Source organism: Zea mays, chromosome 2 (genome assembly GCF_902167145.1).
Source record: "Zea mays cultivar B73 chromosome 2, Zm-B73-REFERENCE-NAM-5.0, whole genome shotgun sequence".
Lineage (NCBI taxonomy): Eukaryota > Viridiplantae > Streptophyta > Magnoliopsida > Poales > Poaceae > Zea > Zea mays.
In genome coordinates, this window is record NC_050097.1 from 227193920 (window position 1) to 227212365 (window position 18446).

An 18446-nucleotide genomic window follows, 5' to 3' on the forward strand; every position below is an offset into this window, starting at 1 on the left:
AGAAGATCACGAGAGCACAAAGTCACAAAGACACACGAACAACTTAGAATCGATGCTTGGATCTCACTAAACAACTAGGAGTGATGTGTTGCTCTTGGAGTGCTTGGGTGCTGAAGAGTCGTGCCATGGGGGTCCTTTTATAGCCCGAAGAGGCCACGTAGCTATTGGCCCTTCTTTGCAAAAAGATGCCAAGATCTGGCTGACTTTGGGTGCACCGGACTGCGTCCATGTGCCCCGAGTCTAGGATATGATTTGGCGCCTTCCTTAGCTGGCAGACGACAGACTGGTCTGGTGCACCTCCAGACCGGGTGCCACGTCAGCTAGTCATTGGCCAGTGCTCACCAGTCGGACCCTGTGGACTCAGTCTGGTGCGCCACCGGACCGGTCTGATGAGACCCAAAACAGCCCAGTTAAGGATGTTTTGAGCCTAACTCCTCCACATCAATTTGGTTGTCCTTGGGAGCTTCCCTACGACTTAAACAAATATAATTAGCACATAATCCAATTGACTAGTTGTAGAGAACTCAACTTTTATTTGGGCTTTCGCCAGGGTTTGCAATTTAGCTCATCCTAAGTCCAAAATGCACTTTTCTTACAGAATTGAGTTAGTAATGAAACAAAACTACTAAACACATAGTATTATGCATGTGCAACTTATTTGAACATTCGCACCTGATTGTTTTACCAATTTACCATAGTTGCACTTTGTAGCACCCATTCAGACTCATTAGGATTTAGTGCCTTCATATTGCATTGCAGTGGGCCTGTGCTCATACTCATATCAAACATGTGAGTCCATGATGGTGTGTTGGACACTTAACACCAAAACAGGTAGAAATGGCTATCTAGCACATTTCCCTTTCGGTTGGTGGTGACCGATTCCATTCCATAGTGGCTAATTATATTCTCTACTACGGTGGACTTCTCGTGAGTAATCACTCAAGTGTTGACGTATAAAAGTGTAGGTCTAGCTAAAATATGTTTATACGTGCAACTACGTTTTTATCCCTACAACAAAAAAGTGCACACAAGGTATCAAGAAATAGCGCACACAACCAAGACACGCAATATAAATACAAAAACTAAACAACGATAGTGATACAAACTCTTATTCGATGACGCTGATATTTTTACCAAGGTATCAAGAAATGTGCAAGCTTCCTTCTAGTCTTCATTAGAACCTTCGCAAGGATGTCCTCGTAACTAAGCTCTTAGATTCCAAGGATAGCCCCTTTTGGAATCAAACATCAAAAAAGAAGACATTAGTAGCATAAGGGAGGATCGATTTTTATGATTTCTTCTATGTGGTATATAATTGATCATAAAAATGATTCACACATCACATAAATTAAACCTCTCCCATAAATATAATCTGTATAGCTTTGGTCGGCCAGAGGCCAATGAAGATTAGCTAATTTCCATCGGCTAAGGCTAACTTCTGTCAGTTCTAGGCCTACGTCCGTTAGACACTATATCCCATCACATTACCAAAAACACACATGCTTGCCCATAAACCCATCAACTACACCTCTATCCCTAATATTTATATGCCTATGTTATCCCAAATGATGATCTAGAAGGCCACTGAAACTTTATTATATGTTTTAATGGCTATAATACCATATCTTATAGTTGAGAGGGTCGTACAATCAACCTTAATATGTTAGAGCAACTCCAAGAAGGACTCCTATATTTGAATCCTAAATTTTGTTTTTGGTTTGATTTAATTTGTTTTCGGATCCTAAAAACATTATCATCTCCAACAACCGATCCTTAAACATGTGTTTGCCAAATAATCCATCGGGACCTCTGCTGCGCCAGGAAAATGAAGATTAACCTACTATATCAGAAGTTGAATACTAAAAAGAGCTTGTATAGAAGATGTGAAAATGCATCACCAACACTTTGGACACCTTCAGGCATCCATTCAATCACCTTTTCCTGAGGCATCCAATCAGCCTCCTTTAATATTCTTCTAGTGTTTCACGAGAGGTTGTGTTAGATCCAAAAGCTTCATAAGAGTTGCCTGCCAGGGACAACATGTGGGTTGATCCCTAGCTGGCGCCTGGCGACGAGGAGTCCTAGGGATGACCCTTCGGCAGCAGCATCAGTTCTATTAAGTTGCATGCACCAACTAGTTCAACTCAAAAGGAGGTGGACAATTCACTTATATTATATTCTAACACCCCCCTCACATCGAGCCTCTTTCGGGTCACTGGCATGGAATATAGGAGCGAGCAACAATTATTTTATTTAATTGTACTAACTAGGATTCGAACTCATGACCTCTGGCTCCGATACCATATTAAGTTGCATGCACCAACTAGTTCAACTCAAAAGCTTAAGCTGATGGGAGGAGGTGGACAATTTACTTATATTATATTCTAACAGGGTCGACCTCCGACTTGCTACGAGTGAGCTTGGATGGCGATGGTGAGTGGACCTCCGGCTGGCGGTGGGGGAGCCCAGCGATGAGTCCCTTGTGAGGCTAACAATGATGTGATCGCATTGTTTCACAGGAGGCAGATGTGAAGATTCACGGAAGGTAAACATCATGGGAAATACAGATAGGGCCCAAACAGTGGGATACTATGTTTATGACCTGAGTCATCAAGTCCTAAACCAGTTTGATGAAATTTTATGAACTAGGGCCTCTGTTGGAAACTATTTTTATCCCTAAGCCCTATATTTTAAAATAGGACCCTGTTTAAGGCTCTTGTTGGAGATGCTCTTAGGGGTTATATAGAAATTTAAAATTACACATCAACAAAACCTATGTTAGTGGGTTATATAGACTTTTAAAATGGCACATAAAAAACCACCTTTAAAACTGTCCTAAGAGGTTATTTAGATAGTTTTCAATAATTTGAGAGGTAGAGTTTTTGGTTTTATAGGTGAAGAGGTGAAATAGGCAACTACCAATGATTGAGGAGAGGGTTAGGTAGACTTTTTCCTCGAAAAACAATAGCAAAAAATGTTAGTTTAAATGGTCATATTAATTATTAAACACTAAAACTTATATATTAATAGGGCAAGATCATTTTCCTCATATGTGCTAGCTTCTTTTCTCTGCTGCGGTCTTCGGAGGAGTTTTGGTGGCACTGCTGAGGTGGACTTTTCTCTACACGAGCATGTGATTGTGAGGCCAACAATTCATCCTGAAAGGCGGTCACACAACTCACACGCTACAACATGGATGATCACCAGGACTTCCAGTCGCAACAAACAATTGATGTTCAGATGTGCTATTGCAATATTAGGCTTAAGCCCTAGCTGCCATTGGAATGCCACTGGCGTTTTGTTTCTCTCCGGACCTCCAGATTGCTGGTTAGCAGGTTTCCCCAGGATGCCACACTATGCTTTGGAGTATCTACAATAGCTCCTTAAAACTATGATCTCAATCCTTAAAGAGCCAAGTCCGACTCAACTTCTTCTCCACCTCAGAGTTCAGGACCACTCTACACTAAAATGGACGCCTAGAATGTATCCGAACTCCGATTAGGTTGGGCAGCACTGTGCCCGAGGCAAGGCACATCTACTAAAAGCATCACAACGCTCTGACCAGAAAGTGTCCTAATTCAATGTATTTTTACCTTTTTGCCTTTATATTTTCTCCTCAAAAGACAATACAAGAGGCTTAACCTTCAGCTTGAAAAGTCTGTGGTTACACCATCGAGTGTAACAAAAAAGAATCGAGAAGCTCCAAAGTCGTTCCTAAAGGAATGCAGAGCTAAGTTACCACCTAAGTGAAAGGTGAAGAAGCTCCAAAGTCGTTCCTAAGGGGATGTAGAGCTTAAATGCCACCTAAGTCAAAGGTGAACAAGCTCCAAAGTCGTTCCTAAGGGGATGAAGAGCTTAGCTCCAAAGTCGTTCCTAAGGGAATGTAGAGCTGAAATACCACCTAAGAAAAAGTGAAGAGACTCCAAAGTCGTTCCTAAGGGGATGCAGAGTCTTATCTTTTATGTTTCATGCGCCAACATCATTTGCTTCACGCCATCACATCATATTGCATCATGACATCGCATCATACATCATTTTGCATCAACAAAAGTAGTGCAAACAAGGAGGATTCCTCCTTCAGCTTCAGCAAAGACTCATGAAAGAGTATTGAAGATGCACGACCCATGCTTGTGACGGTACTGCCATACGAAGTTTGTGCTTTCGACAATACTATTCCTACGCAACGTCTATAGCAAGAATCAATCATCATACAGTAGCTTCGGCAAAGAAGGGGGATTTCTTTCTGAAGCATGAAAAGAAGGGAAGGTGTTTTTTCGCCACCGGCTCAAAAACGGTATGTACGAAGGTTCCACGCTTCATAAAGAAATATATTACATCAACATACATACAAATTATTTACAAGTGTTTCTTACAAAACCAAGAATCATGTTCAAGGACATTAAACTATTAAAAATACAAAGTTTCAGTCTTCCTTAAGGACTTTGTCGGCAGCTTCGTTCAAAAGCCTCTCGACAGCTTCATCAATAGCATCATTAGCAATTTAAATTATATCGAGCGCCTCTTTGACGGATGGGTCAGCTTCAGGGTTATACGGCTCGAGAGGCGGAGAAAGCTTAGCTACTTTGAAACACAAATATCTATTAGCACCGAAGCTGAAAAACTTACGAAGATGAGTTATAAAGAGCATACCTATACGTCTAGCCCGCTCGGCAGCTTCTTCAGCTCTTTTGGCTTCTTCTAGAGCATCATGAGATTCTTTCTCATTCCTTTTAATAGCTTCATTAGCAATTTCTCATCCACCATTCAGCCATACTTCGGAATAAAATTTCCCACCTAGGGTAGTAGCTTCGGCTGAAGGGTTTCTAACATCATTAGCTGAGATGACAAAATCTGGCTGAGCTACAACCTTAGCATGATCACAGCCAACCCTCTCCAAAATGGATGTAGCTCCCCAGGCACTGGCAAAGGCACAGAAGTCCCCTCTGTCGCTAAGAATTTCCTCAAAAGATTCGACCTCGCCGTTTATCCATTGAATAACTTCATCAGGATTTCCACGGATGAATTTCTGCTCAGAAGAAAACGCTCCAACTTTAGAAAAGTTTTCTTTAGATTTTTAGCGCACCCTATAAATATCTCATAGCATTTTTCCTTGGTGGCACGAAGCTCATTGACATTCTTCTGTGCCCTTGATCTTTCAATTTCACATATTTCGTGTTTTACCACTTCAACATTACAGTTCTCAGTCACTTCGACAACTTTCTTCTTTAGCTCTTGCATCTCGGCTTCATGAGCTTCAGCTTGAGCAGAAAGGCTGGCTTTGCAAGATTTTAATCTTTCCACTAAAGAGAGTAGGATCTTATCCTTCTCAAGTGCTTAGTTTCTTAATGTAATGACCTCCGAACGAAGGTTTCCAAGCGCTATTCGACAGCTCTCATCCTCTGCATCTTTCTGGGCCTTCAGAGCCTTGCTTAGAATCAAGCCCTGGAAAACAAAGAGTGAACACATAACGACGTTAAGAAATACCACAAAAATAGTTCATCGTAACACAAATTACAAAATGACAAACAAAAGTATACAAACCTTCAGGCTATTGTAGGCAAGGCTATCCACAAGCTTATCCTTAGTCATCGCAGACAAGCCAAGTCCAAGCTTCGGATACCCCATGTTATCCATCATTTCACGGCAAACATTGATCTCCTTACCGTCAGGTAGACAGTAGAGGAAATCATCATCGTTATCTCCTCCATATACCAAGGATCCCTGGGGGTACTTCAACTCCTTAGCATAGTGTTCAGTTTCGACGACTTACTCTGTCGATAGCTGTTTTCCCGAAGCATGTCGAACAATAAAATTCAAATCACTCTTGGAAGGCGCTGCGGGAGCACATGTTGAGGGTTTTTCTGGAAGGCTCTCTTCCACAAGATTTTTTGGCGCAATTTCCGAAGGTCCCGCCTCAGCATGGGCAGAAGAAGTGCTGGCAGTGACCATCTCTCTGGCATCTTCAATTTTGCCGCCGGAAGCTTCGGTAGAAGTAGGAGGCGACGTTTTCACATATTCTAAAACAGCGTCCGAAACACTAGCCATCCTCCTCTTGCTCGAAGTTCCTGTTGTAGTAGTTGACAGCTTCGGCAATGCTGTCACCAACATCTTTGGTTGCTCTGTTGCCTTTTTTGCTACCTTTTTCGATTCCGTCTCTCTGACCGAGTCTGCAATAGCTTGAATAGGCATAGCACGAGCAGTCTCTATGGCTAGGGAGTAGTTTCTGCCCTTTCAATTAACTTTGTCACATCGACCATCTCAATGCGGCTCGGTCTACATGTCAACACCTTGATTTTCTTTGTCTTTGGCGCACCAGTAGATGTCGAAGCAGTGACTTTCCTTTTTCTCCCTTGCTTTTGAATGGGAAAGCAGTAGTCTGGGTAAACGAACCCAATAACATCAAACACTCTATTCAACCTCTTTTTGTCGCGAGCACCGAAGGCAGCTGTCATAGCTTCGTCTTCTGCCCTCGAGTACGCTCCAAGCAGTTCATCACTTGTTGCTTCAATAGCGTCCAGCCAATCATCATTTGGCTCATCAAATTGGTTTCTGAACCGAAAGGTATACTTAAGATAAACCTGGCCACTCTGGCTGGAGCCAGCGGCGGCTTCCTTCGGCATTCCCCATTCGTTTGCAAGAGGCCACACTTTATAAGCAATATGCTCTTGAACTAAATCTCTTGTGCCAATATAGGTGCATATGGTGTTGAAAGTAATTTGGCATGCTTGAACTTCATTTCTAAGTGCGATGGATGGCCTTCTAATGCCGAAGCGTGATCATATAGGACGTTGGATAACGCCTCTCACATCTTCCCTCTCATTCAGGTCATTCTTCACGTAAAATCATTCCTTCATCCAAGAACTTGGCCACTTCTTCCGAAATGTGGGCACAGGGTAATTCGCCTCAGAGCGAGGCACGAAGCTGTAACATCCAAAATTGTTATGATACTCTTCCTTCTTGGTCACCTTCATTTGTTAAGATAGCTCATGAATATTGTAGAAACATCTCGCATCTGGCTCCAGTCCTTGGCTCCTCACGACCCATATAAAACCCCCACTCTAATAAGAGCTTCGGGGGTAAGCTGATGAAGGTATACCTCAAACGTCTTCAAAACTTCGACCACCATTCTGTGCAGTGGAAAGCGAAGCCCAGCTTTCATGAAGCTCCTGAAGACCACCACTTCATCACCTTCTGGGAGGGGAACGGTGTCTTCTCCCCCAGCCCTCACTATGGACACATCATGAAAGTATTTGCCTTTCATCACTTCAATTTGCCCTTGTCTGATTGTTGATTTCCCAAAAACAACGTGGCTTGGTTTCCACGGCCGATCTTTGACATCTTCATTCTCACTCTCAACATCAAAGCTTCCAATGTCGCTTGAATCACTAGATAGTCCAGCTAACATTTCATTGGTGATTTTCTCTATGTTGGTCCTTTCCATGGCTTCGTAGAAGCCAGCAAGTGTGAGATCAACGCTTTTCTTATCCTCAGACATTTCGGTGATGATCCCGGCAGTAACCCAAAGCTCACAAACAATTGCACTCACAGAATAGGAAAACCAAAATGACAACTGTACCACAAAAGCTAGATGGCATGAAAAATATCTTCAACATAGCCTTCTATATATATACCCAGAGCCCCACAATTTGGTGGGTCCCGCAGATCAGAGTGATTCGCTATTCTAGCGAAGGGAAGGTGTTTTTTCGGACCTTCGGCTAAAGGCCTTCGTTCATGTCATAGTCTAAATTTGTTACAAATGAACAAATTAATACTGCAAGGGGCTACTGTTGGGGGCCTTCCTCTTCCGAAGGTCCTCAAAAACATAATTAACCATTTGCTTTCAGTATAAGCTATTACAGGGAGTTTCGTCTTCAGGATGGAAGTCTTTCCATCATGACATTCATACATGTTTTATGAAATGTAAATATGAACAAGTCAATGTATTGCACGTGTTGTTTTCATCTCTTTGTATTCATGTTTATTTATAAGATGATGAAGACATGTCCTCCATGACCTTCGTCTGATGATCATTATGTCCATGGGGGGATACTGCTTCGGAAGACAAAGGTCCTCAATACTTAATCAATGTGTTGCCTTGTTCTTGATCCACAGCATTCGATAACAAGTGACTAACACTTGACATAGCCGCGTTGTTTGCCATCGCGGCAATCCCCACCTCCTAGCTATGGGGCCTTGGCCGCCCTAGGAGGAGCTTTGTCCTGATGGCAGTTTTTGAGAAGGCAGGTCGAATCGAGGTGGGGCAGATGTCATGGCATACATCATGGAATCGTTGAGGGTGCTCTCAGGGCTATCCATGAGCAGGGAGGGGTCCCTGCCGTGCTGACAATGAGGTATTCCTAGGCCAGGTTATGACTGGTCCCGCTTGATGAGGACCAAGTCCGCCTTCTGACCCTAACAGGAGGAGGTCGTGGAACGAGTCCTAGATGGGATCTAGCATTCTCACAACCTCGACGAAAGCGGGTCACAGCACACGACGCCGCCCATTACCTCCTCTTGGGGGACCAAGACAAAGGCTGCCAAGGCCTTCGGTAATATCGAGTGAGTCGCTTGTCGAGGGAACCGAGGCTTCTGGGGCCCTGTCTATTGTTCCCTCGTCGTTGCTGATGAATTCGAGAATCCCACAACGAATGGTCGTTCTGGGGGTCTAAATTGTGTCAATATATCATTGCTTGAAGAACTTCGTTGGGAACGCGCAAGGCTCCTACCCGGCGCACCGACTGTCGAAGTTTTGAACTCACTACGACAAGTAAATTTTTGTGTGCGCAATGCAAGCTTTGGATGGTGTGCACGATGGACGCAGGGTTTATACTGGTTCGAGCAGAACGTCTCTACATCCAGTCATCGGTGGCTTGCGCAACCGGCACCATTGTTGATCAATGCTCGTAGTAGGGGTTACAAGTGAGCGAGAGAGGGAGGAGAGGCTCCCAAGTCTCTTGTGGTGGAGGAGGTGGAGCTAAGGGCTACAGAGTGGAATCCTAACTATACGTTTTTGTTGGGCGATAGGGCTTCGGGCCCTAGGTCCTCGTCGATGCATCCTCCTTCCTCTCGTCGGTCCATCGTCTTTACGTCTGGGTGCCCGTCTTGGCGTCTTCTCGTATGTTTGTCCTCCCGTGTACGGGGACCGACCTCCTCCTTTTATAGGCCATGGAGGGGGTCTGTCAGTGGTGGATTCCTCAAGGAGTCATCGAGCGATGGTAAAACCGAGCGTTCTTCATGGGGTGAAGCCACGCGCGCCCATGGGTCCTAGGGTCATCTGGTTGTCTTGTATTCTTTACAGTGGACGGCGCAGGCAGCGTGGGGCCCGAGTACCATCATTCGAGCTACACCGACACCTGGCCTCTGTAGTTTGGGTGCCCATCTGGGTGCGCGGGTCATAAATGCGTCGTAGTCCGAGGGCTTCGTCGGTCATGAGTGCGCTACAGGCCGAGGGGCTGGTAGGCCATGAGTGGGAGGCGGACCAGCGCCTCTGTCGCGGCTTGGTGTCAGGCGTAGTTAATGTTGCCAGTCACTTATGAGGGTGGTCTCGGGCCGGGCGAGGGATCTACTCGAGTGATTTCCCGTCGGTTCGCCTGGCCCCGTGTCTAGGGGCATGTTTGGTTTGATGCCTAACTTGCCACACTTTGCCTAACTTTTCTACCTAAGGTTAGTTCTTCAATTCGAAAGACTAACCTTAGGCAAAGTGTGGCATATTTAGCCACGAACCAAACAACCCCTAGGTCCGCCACACTCGACCTTAGGCTCGGTGTCGCGGGGTTCGTTCGGAAGCGGGTGTTTTCAGGGTAGATGTTTCCTTTTTTTCCCAGCTCACCGACGGCGCTAGTTGCCATAAGCTTTTCTCTAGTACGCTTACTGACTGATGGGTCCCAGGGACTGGGGACCTTTTCCTTGATAAAATTATTATTAGGTCGAGCCACGAGCTAGCTTTCTCGAGCCATAAAATATAGGCTCAGCTCAGGCTCGTTCTAAGCGTTGAGCCATTGCGAGTCTGAGCCGGCTCGTCTAACTCGAGCTTTTTTCAGACATATTGGTGCAAAACTTTCCATTTCTGACAGCAGACATGATCCAAAGTCTTAACCATCTTAAATTTGAGAAAGAATGGTGTGGTTATGGATCAATAATATCATATGACTTCTTATATATTACTCCTGTCATATAGAAGTAATATATTCATGTCACGGAACTAGAGATGGCAATGGGTACGAGTAAATAACCGTGGACAATTATCCATTGGATATGAGTATGGTGGAATTTGGTATCCACGGGTATGGTTATATATAATAAGGTATCCGTGAATAATTTTTTCCGGGTATAGATATCCAGTATCCATATTCGTTACCCAATGGATATATGACATATGAGCCATCCAGATTTAATATATTATCCTAAATTTTTATTTTTCAATTTTTATCCATGACATGTTGCTTGATGTTGAAATTTTCATTTAATGTTGTTGAAATGATAATTGTTTTTGAAATGTGATAAAATTATTGTTTGATGTTGAATGCTAAAATTGTAGTGGGCGGGCGGATAACGGATATCCGTCGAATTGCGAATACCCGGCGGATACGGATATAAGTAGAGATCCATACCCACGAACGTTTATGGATACGGATATGAGTTGAGTTTTGTTTTGCGGGTATTGATTCGCGAACTATATATCCATCCCTACACACCTACATTGCCGCACAAACTCAGACGTCCTGGATTTTATTCATGTAACAGAACGTCCTACATGATCCATGGTGTGCACCGCATGCTTCACATGAGTACGTACGATATACCAACGACTGAGCATGATTGTATTGGAATAGCTAGCTAGTATATATACTACTGCCCGCTAATAACGGCAGCGCGGCATGGGCAGGTTGCAGATGGCGAAGAGCCTCGCCGCGTTGGGGCTGCGGATGTAGCTCCCGTAGTTGGGGCTGCGCGCGTACCCGCACAGGCACCCCTGCTGCGCCCGCAGCTGCGCGCAGCACGCCGGCGGCACCGCGCCGCCGAACAGCGCCGGCCCCGCGCACGGCGTCAGCTGCGCCGGGTTGCACGGGTTCGCGGCCTCCGTCGCCGTCGTGGCCAGCAGGAGCAGCAGCAGGGCCACGGCGCGCCCCGTCGGCAGCGTTGTCGTCGTCGTCGTCATCGCTGTTTCAGCCTGAGCTGTTGTTAGTTTGGTCGAGTGATGATAGTAACGTGCGTGGTGCGATCGACGCCGGCGTGCCGTGCTGGGCGCGCGCTGAGGGTACTATTTGTAGCGGCCGCGGGCGGCGCGGTTGGTGAGAGCGAGGCGCTGCCTGTGCTGTGACCTGCGAGTGCTAAGCGTGGCGGCCCAGCATGCACAGGGCTGGTACATACGTGTCGACGGTGACGCCTCGGCGCGCGGTGCGGTGGATAAATAGACGACGACGACGATTGAGATAGTTGCATGCGTCGGGTGGTGCGCGAACAGCGGCGGGCATCGGTCGCTTCGATCGGCAGCTGGGAGTTGTGAAATGCATTGAATTTCCGTCGTCTGGTCTGATCGACCGGCCGGTTGGAAGTTTTTCTTCCCTTTTCTTTTTGTTTCTGACCAAGACGCGTGTCGGGGTGTGTGGAATTATGGGTTGGTTGGGTTGTCACGGTAAAAAAAAAGATGCTATAGAGTGTGAGATGTAAAAAAGATAAAAAAACCTTTGAAGCAAAACCACCTAAAACCGCAAGAAATTCTTATATATATATTTTCAAAGTTCATTCCAAAAGTCGCTAAAATCAAGTACACAAATGTTTTCAGTTTTACACTACGAAAAAATCGGCTTTAGAAAAAATATGCTTTCTAGATCTAGCTCTTTGGTTCGGCTTTTTTTAAGAACAAAGCTAAAGCCAAAAATCAAATCAAACATAACCTAAGTTTTGAAAGAGAACGGTTCTCTTTTACATAGTACTACAATTCACTCCAACTCATAATATAAAGTGACACATGGATCCAAATATACGGAGATGTAAGTGCAGATATATATGGAGCTAGAATGAGAACATCATAAGGGAACATATCCAATGCATATGAAATTTTGGTGTATATAGGTTACACATGAACTAACAAATCTACAAAAAAAATCTAAAAAACTTCATATAAATGTTCTCCTATTTTGTATTCCTTTTTATATATTGTTTGATGCGACCAAGAGGACGCCCGTCCACGACACATCGCCAGGCGTGCTGACTGCCACCGTACGCTCCGACAACGTCAATGCCATAGCGCACGTCGTCGGTGATAGTGGCAGGCGGGACGACGAGGTCGTGGTGTATGCGCACTGCGCGCGAGAGCTGGTGCCGCTGCCCAGGGGTGCCATGCTGCCCGTGACGTTGGTCCCGCTCCATGGCTTTCCCTGTTTGCCTACTCCACGTTACCGCACCAGAGGTCTTGTTCGCACCCGTAGGGCTGCTCGACATGTTCAATGTCGGTGCCGTCATCAAGAAGTGTGTCGTGACCCGGGCCATGGCGCTAAGGGTCCGTGGGTCGTGGGTGCGGTCTGTTCAGTGCCTACTATTCGCGGGAGCCGGCGAGGTGCCTGCTAGACTCGGTGGAAGTGGAGTTTAGTTATGATGCTGACATCAACCTCGTGTTCGTCGACCTGCCCGTGCCAGAGCAGGAGTTGTACCGGTGGACAATGGAGATTGTGGTGTAGGTCGTGAAGCGCGGGCGCAGGCGTCAACGTTAGCACTTGTCTTCGCATCTGAGCCACTCTAAGCTGAAGACCATTGCCATTTGTGATGTGCATGAGAGATGTATTGTGGTGTCTTGCTGTATAATTGGCAAGGAGAGAGTATGGTTTGCTATGTCTGTATTTGTATACTCTATGTGCTCTGAATGTTGTATAATACTGGACAATAAAGGATGATGCTCCTTCAATGGGAATCTCTTCTCTAAACAATTAATAGGAATCTAATCTTCTTTATTTCGATCTTGTATTATCAACTTAGGATTTGCTTATTTCGATTAATAGTAACATTGAGCTAAATTTTGATTGTTCGAAATGGCAAACTTCGACATTTGTAATGATTGTTAAGTTGATTCTTGATAGCAACACTAAATAATGACCTATGCGTGCACAAGTGACATCCGTTGCAACGCACAGGCATATACCTAGTATAAAAGATAATTGTCCTATTTATGTGGACCATATCATTTTGAAGGATATATAAAAATCGCTATTTTTTCTTTCTACATAGTCATTTACATGTGAATTTGGGAAAATGTTTGATTTTTAGAGAATTTTTTTTGCATATAAATAGTCTTTAGAGATGTAATTGTTGCATAACCATAGTTCTATCACGATATGGGCATTGTTTCTGTTGGGGGCCTTCCTCTTTCGAAGGTCCTCAAAAACATGACTAACCATATGTTTTCAGCATGGTATGGATTATTACAGGGAGCTTCGGCTTCAGGATGAGCAAGGGAATAAATCGAGTGGAGATCAACACAAATGAACACGGCGATTTGTTTACCGAGGTTCGGATCCAAAGAACCTAGTCCCCGTTGAGGAGGCAACAAAGGTCGGGTCTATTCCAACCATTTCCTTCTCTCAATCGGTCACACAGACCAGTCGAGTGCTTCTCCTTAATCACTTGGGTTACTCAGACCCAGCAAAGATCACCACACACTTAGGTGTCTCTTGCTAGCTTTACAAAGCACTTAGAAGAATTAGAGTGATAAGGAAAAAGCAATCCAAGCAACAAGAGCAACAAAAGAAACACTAAACACCCTCTCTCAAGTCACTAAGTAATTGAGTTGATTTTGAGGCTTGGAGAGGATTTGATCTTTTGATTGTGTCTTGGAGTGTATGCTTTTTGCTCTTGTATTGAATATTGAGGTCTGAAAACTTGGATGGCTTGAATTGTGGTGGTTGGGGGTATTTATAGCCCCAACCACCAATCTAGTCATTGCTGTCGATGGGCACACCGGATAGTCCTGTGGTGCACCGGACATGACACTGTTCATTGTCCGGTGCGTGCCACGTCAGCAGACCGTTGGGGTTTGGAGCGGTTGCCCGTTGAAGTCCTTTGTCCTCTTGCGGTACCGGACAGTCCGGTGGCACACCAGACAGTCCGGTGCTTTCTGACTTCGCAGCTCTGACTTCTGCACTGTGCACTTTCACTGTTCATCGTAGTCGACCATTGGGCATAGTTGACCGTTTCTCCGTTGGCTCACCGGACATGTCCGGTGCACACCGGACAGTCCGGTGAATTATAGCGGAGGGACTCCTAGAAAACCCCAAGAGCGGCCAGTTCGTGGGTGCCTTGGCATGGGCACCGAACAGTGTCCGGTGCGCCACTAGCAACACCAATGCTTGCCTTTGCTCCAATCTTTGTAGAGTTCCCCAACTCAATTTCTTTGTTGGTTTATGTTGAACTTTATGCACTTTAGATAAATGACAACTAGGCAAACTAGTTAGTCCACGTGGTTTGTGATGGACATCAAACACCAAAATTGATTATAGGAAATGATTAAGCCCATTTCCCTTTCAATCTGCCCCTTTTTGGTGATTGATGCCAACACAAACCAAAGCAAATATAAAGTGTAGGAATGTAACTGGTTTGCAGTTTTGACAGATGTGCATGATTTAGTTTGAATTTAAACCAACTGAAAATATTTCTAAGTATATATGATTGTTTTCTTCTAGTTTAACATTTTGGACCACATTTGCACCACTTAGATTGTCTTTGCAAATCTTTTTGAAAAGTCTTTTCAAATTCTTTTGTAAATAGCCAATGGTATAAGAATATGATTTCAAAAAGCATTTTCAAGATTTTGAAAATTCTCCCCATGTTTCAAATGTTTTTCCTTTGGCTAAATAAAAGCTCCCCCTAAAGAAGTTCTCCCCTTAGCTGTCAAGAGGGTTTTTGCAATTGAAATAATTTCTTCCCCTTTGTGAAATAGTTTTTGAAAATTTGAAAATGGGTGGTGGTGCGGTCCTTTTGCTTTGGACCTATTAATTTCTCCCCCTTTGGCATTAATCGCCAAAAACGAAGAAACTTGAGAGACCTTTTAAATATCCCCTTTTGGGCCTATTTTCTCCCCCTTTTGGTAAAAGGATATGAGTGAAAGTTTATGGGGATAAGTGATACCGACAGAGTTATAAGTGATACCTTTTAAAAGGATATGAGTGAAAGTTTAAAAGGATATAAGTGATACCTTTTAAATCTCCCCTTTTGGGCCTATTTTCTCCCCCTTTGGCAAAGGATAAGTGATACCGACAGAGTTGTAGTGGAAGCCTTGCCTTTGCCGAATACTCCATTCCCCTTTCGATCTAAGACTAATCATAGAAATACTCATGGAAGCACATTAGTCTTAGCTTTGGCACAATAAGAATAAGAAATATGCATTTGTACCAAAGGAAAGAGACATGATCATAGGTATATAAATTAGCAATATATGCAATGTTTCAATCAAAGTTCCGAGAATCGAGAATATTTAGCTCATTCTTAAGTTTGCTAAAAGTTTTTTCATCTAGGGGCTTGGTAAATATATCGACTAATTGGTTGTGGGTGCTAACATATGCAATTTTGATATCCCCTTTTGTTGGTGATCTCTCAAAAAGTGATATCGGATGTCTATGTGCTTAGTGCGGCTGTGTTCAACGGGATTATCTGCCATGCGGATTGCACTCTCATTATCACATAGGAGAGGGACTTTTCTCAATTTGTAGCCATAGTCCCTAAAAGTTTGCCTCATCCAGAGTAATTGTACACAATAGTGTCCTGCAGCAATATACTCGGCTTCGGCGGTGGATAGAGCTACTGAGTTTTGTTTCTTTGAAGCCTAAGACACTAGGGATCTCCCCAGAAACTGACAAGTCCTTGATGTGCTCTTTCTGTCAATTTTACATCCGACATAATCGGCATCAGAATACCCAATTAAATCAAAGGTAGATCCCTTGGGGTTCCAAAGCCCAAATTTAGGAGTGTAAACTAAATATCTCATGAATCTTTCCACGGCCCTAAGGTGAACTTCCTTAGGATTTGCCTAGAACCTTGCACACATGCATACGAAAAGCATAATATCTGGTCGTGAAGCACATAAATAGAGTAAAGATCCTATCATCGAATGGTATACCTTTTGATCTATAGATTTACCTCCCGTGTCGAGGTCGAGATGCCCATTTGTTCCCATGGGTGTCTTGATGGGTTTGGCATTTTTCATTCCAAACTTCTTGAGTATGTCTTGAATGTACTTAGTTTGGCTGATGAAGGTGCCCTCTTGGAGTTGCTTGATTTGGAATCCAAGGAAATACTTCAGCTCCCCCATCATTGACATTTCGAATTTTTGTATCATAATCCTACTAAACTCTTCATAGGATGACTTGTTAGTAGACCCAAATATAATATCATCAATACAAATTTTGCATATAAACAAGTCTTTAGCAATTGTTTTAGTGAAGAGAGTAGGATCAGCTTTACCAAATTTGAAGCCATTAGTGATAAGAAAGTCTCACAGACATTCATACCATGCTCTTGGGCTTGCTTGAGCCCATAAAGCGCCTTTGAGAGCTTATAAACATGGTTAGGATACTCATTATCTTCAAAACTGGGAGGTTGCTCAACTTATACCTCTTCCTTGATAGGGCCATTGAGGAAGACACTCTTCACATCCATTTGATATAACTTAAAGCCATGGTAAGTAGCATAGGCAAGTAATATACGAATTGACTCAAGCCTAGCTACGGGTGCATAGGTTTCATCAAAATCCAAACCTTCGACTTGTGAATAACCTTTGGCAACAAGTCGGGCTTTGTTTCTAGTCACCACACCATGCTCATCTTGTTTGTTGCAGAATACCCACGTGGAACTAAATGCCATACCTCAATCCTCGTGAAGTTGTTGAGCTCCTCTTGCATTGCCACCACCCAATCTGGGTCTCTTAGTGCATCCTCTATCCTGTATGGCTCAATAGAAGACACAAAAGAGTAATGTTCACAAAAATGAGCAACTCGAGATCGAGTGGTTACCCCCTTGTGAATGTCACCAAGTATGGAGTTGATGGGGTGATCTCTTTGAATTGCTTGGTGGACTCTTGGGTGTGGTGGTCTTTGATCTTGAATCTCTTAATCATCTTCCTTGTCATGATCATCTTCATCTCCCCCTTGATCAATGTCCTCCTCTTGAGGTGGCTCATCGTCTTGATCTTGATCCTCGTCCTCTTGAGCCATTTCCTCATTTTTGAGTTGGTGGAGATGCTTGTATGGAAGATGATGATTGATCTTGTGCTTGTGGAGGCTCTTCGGATTCTTTTGTATACACATCCCTAATGGACATGTTCCTTAGTGCGATGCATGGAGCCTCTTCATCATTTAATTCATCAAGATCAAGTTGCTCTACTTGAGAGCCATTAGTCTCATCAAACATAATGTCACAAGAAACTTCAACTAATCCAGTGGACTTGTTGAAGACTCTATATGCCCTTGTGTTTGAGTCATAACCGAGTAAAAAAACCTTCTACTGCTTTAGGAGCAAATTTAGAATTTCTACCTCTCTTAATAAGAATAAAGCATTTGCTCCCAAAAACTCTAAAATAAGAAACATTGGGCTTTTTACCAGTGAGGAGTTCATATGATGTTTTCTTGAGGATTCGGTGAAGGTAGAGTCGGTTGATGGAGTAGCAGGCGGTGTTAATCGCCTCCGCCCAAAACCGATCTAGTGTCTTACTCATCAAGCATGGTCCTTGCCATATTCAAGAGAGTTCTATTCTTTCTCTCCACTACACCATTTTGTTGAGGTGTGTAGGGAGAAGAGAACTCATGCTTGATGCCCTCCTCCTCAAGAAATCCTTCAATTTGAGAGTTCTTGAACTCCGTTCCATTATCGCTTCTAATCTTTTTGATTCTCAATCCGAACTCATTTTGAGCTCGTCTCAAGAACCTCTTTAGGGTCTCTTGGGTTTGAGATTTTTCCTGCAAAAAGAATACCCAAGTGAAGAGAGAATAATCATCCACAATCATAAGACAATACTTACTTCCGCCGATACTTATGTAAGCGATCAGGCCGAATAGATCCATGTAGAGTAGATCAAGCGGCCTGTCGGTCGTCATGATATTCTTGTGTGGATGATGAGCTCCAACTTGCTTCCCTGCTTAACATGCGCTACAAATCTTGTCTTTCTCAAAATGAACATTTGTTAGTCCTAAAATATGTTCTTCCTTTAGAAGCTTGTGAAGATTCTTCATCCCAACATGGGCAAGTCGGCGATGCCAGAGCCAGCCCATATTAGTATTAACAATTAAGCAAGTGTCTAGTTCAGCATTGTTATCATTAAAATCAACTAAGTATATATGACCATCTAACACTCCCTTAAAAGCTATTGAATCATCACTTCTTCTAAAGATAGTAACACCTAAGGGTGAAAACGGTCGATAACGATCGGAAAAAACCTCTCACCGTTTTCACCAGCATAATTT

General features: G+C 43.8%; 1 protein-coding gene across 1 annotated transcript; it reads right to left on the reverse strand.

The window, feature by feature from the left end:
- Window positions 1-10699: 10699 nt before the first annotated feature.
- LOC103647985 (probable non-specific lipid-transfer protein 2) lies at window positions 10700-11375 on the reverse strand. Its single transcript, XM_008672497.4, has one exon. The coding sequence runs from the start codon at window positions 11156-11158 to the stop codon at window positions 10859-10861; it is 300 nt and encodes a 99-aa protein (XP_008670719.1). The 5' UTR covers window positions 11159-11375; the 3' UTR covers window positions 10700-10858.
- Window positions 11376-18446: the final 7071 nt, after the last annotated feature.

Excerpts from the sequence above, each read along its gene's own strand:
- LOC103647985 (XM_008672497.4), bottom strand. The coding sequence starts at position 11,158 with ATGACGACGACGACGACAACGCTGCCGACGGGGCGCGCCGTGGCCCTG.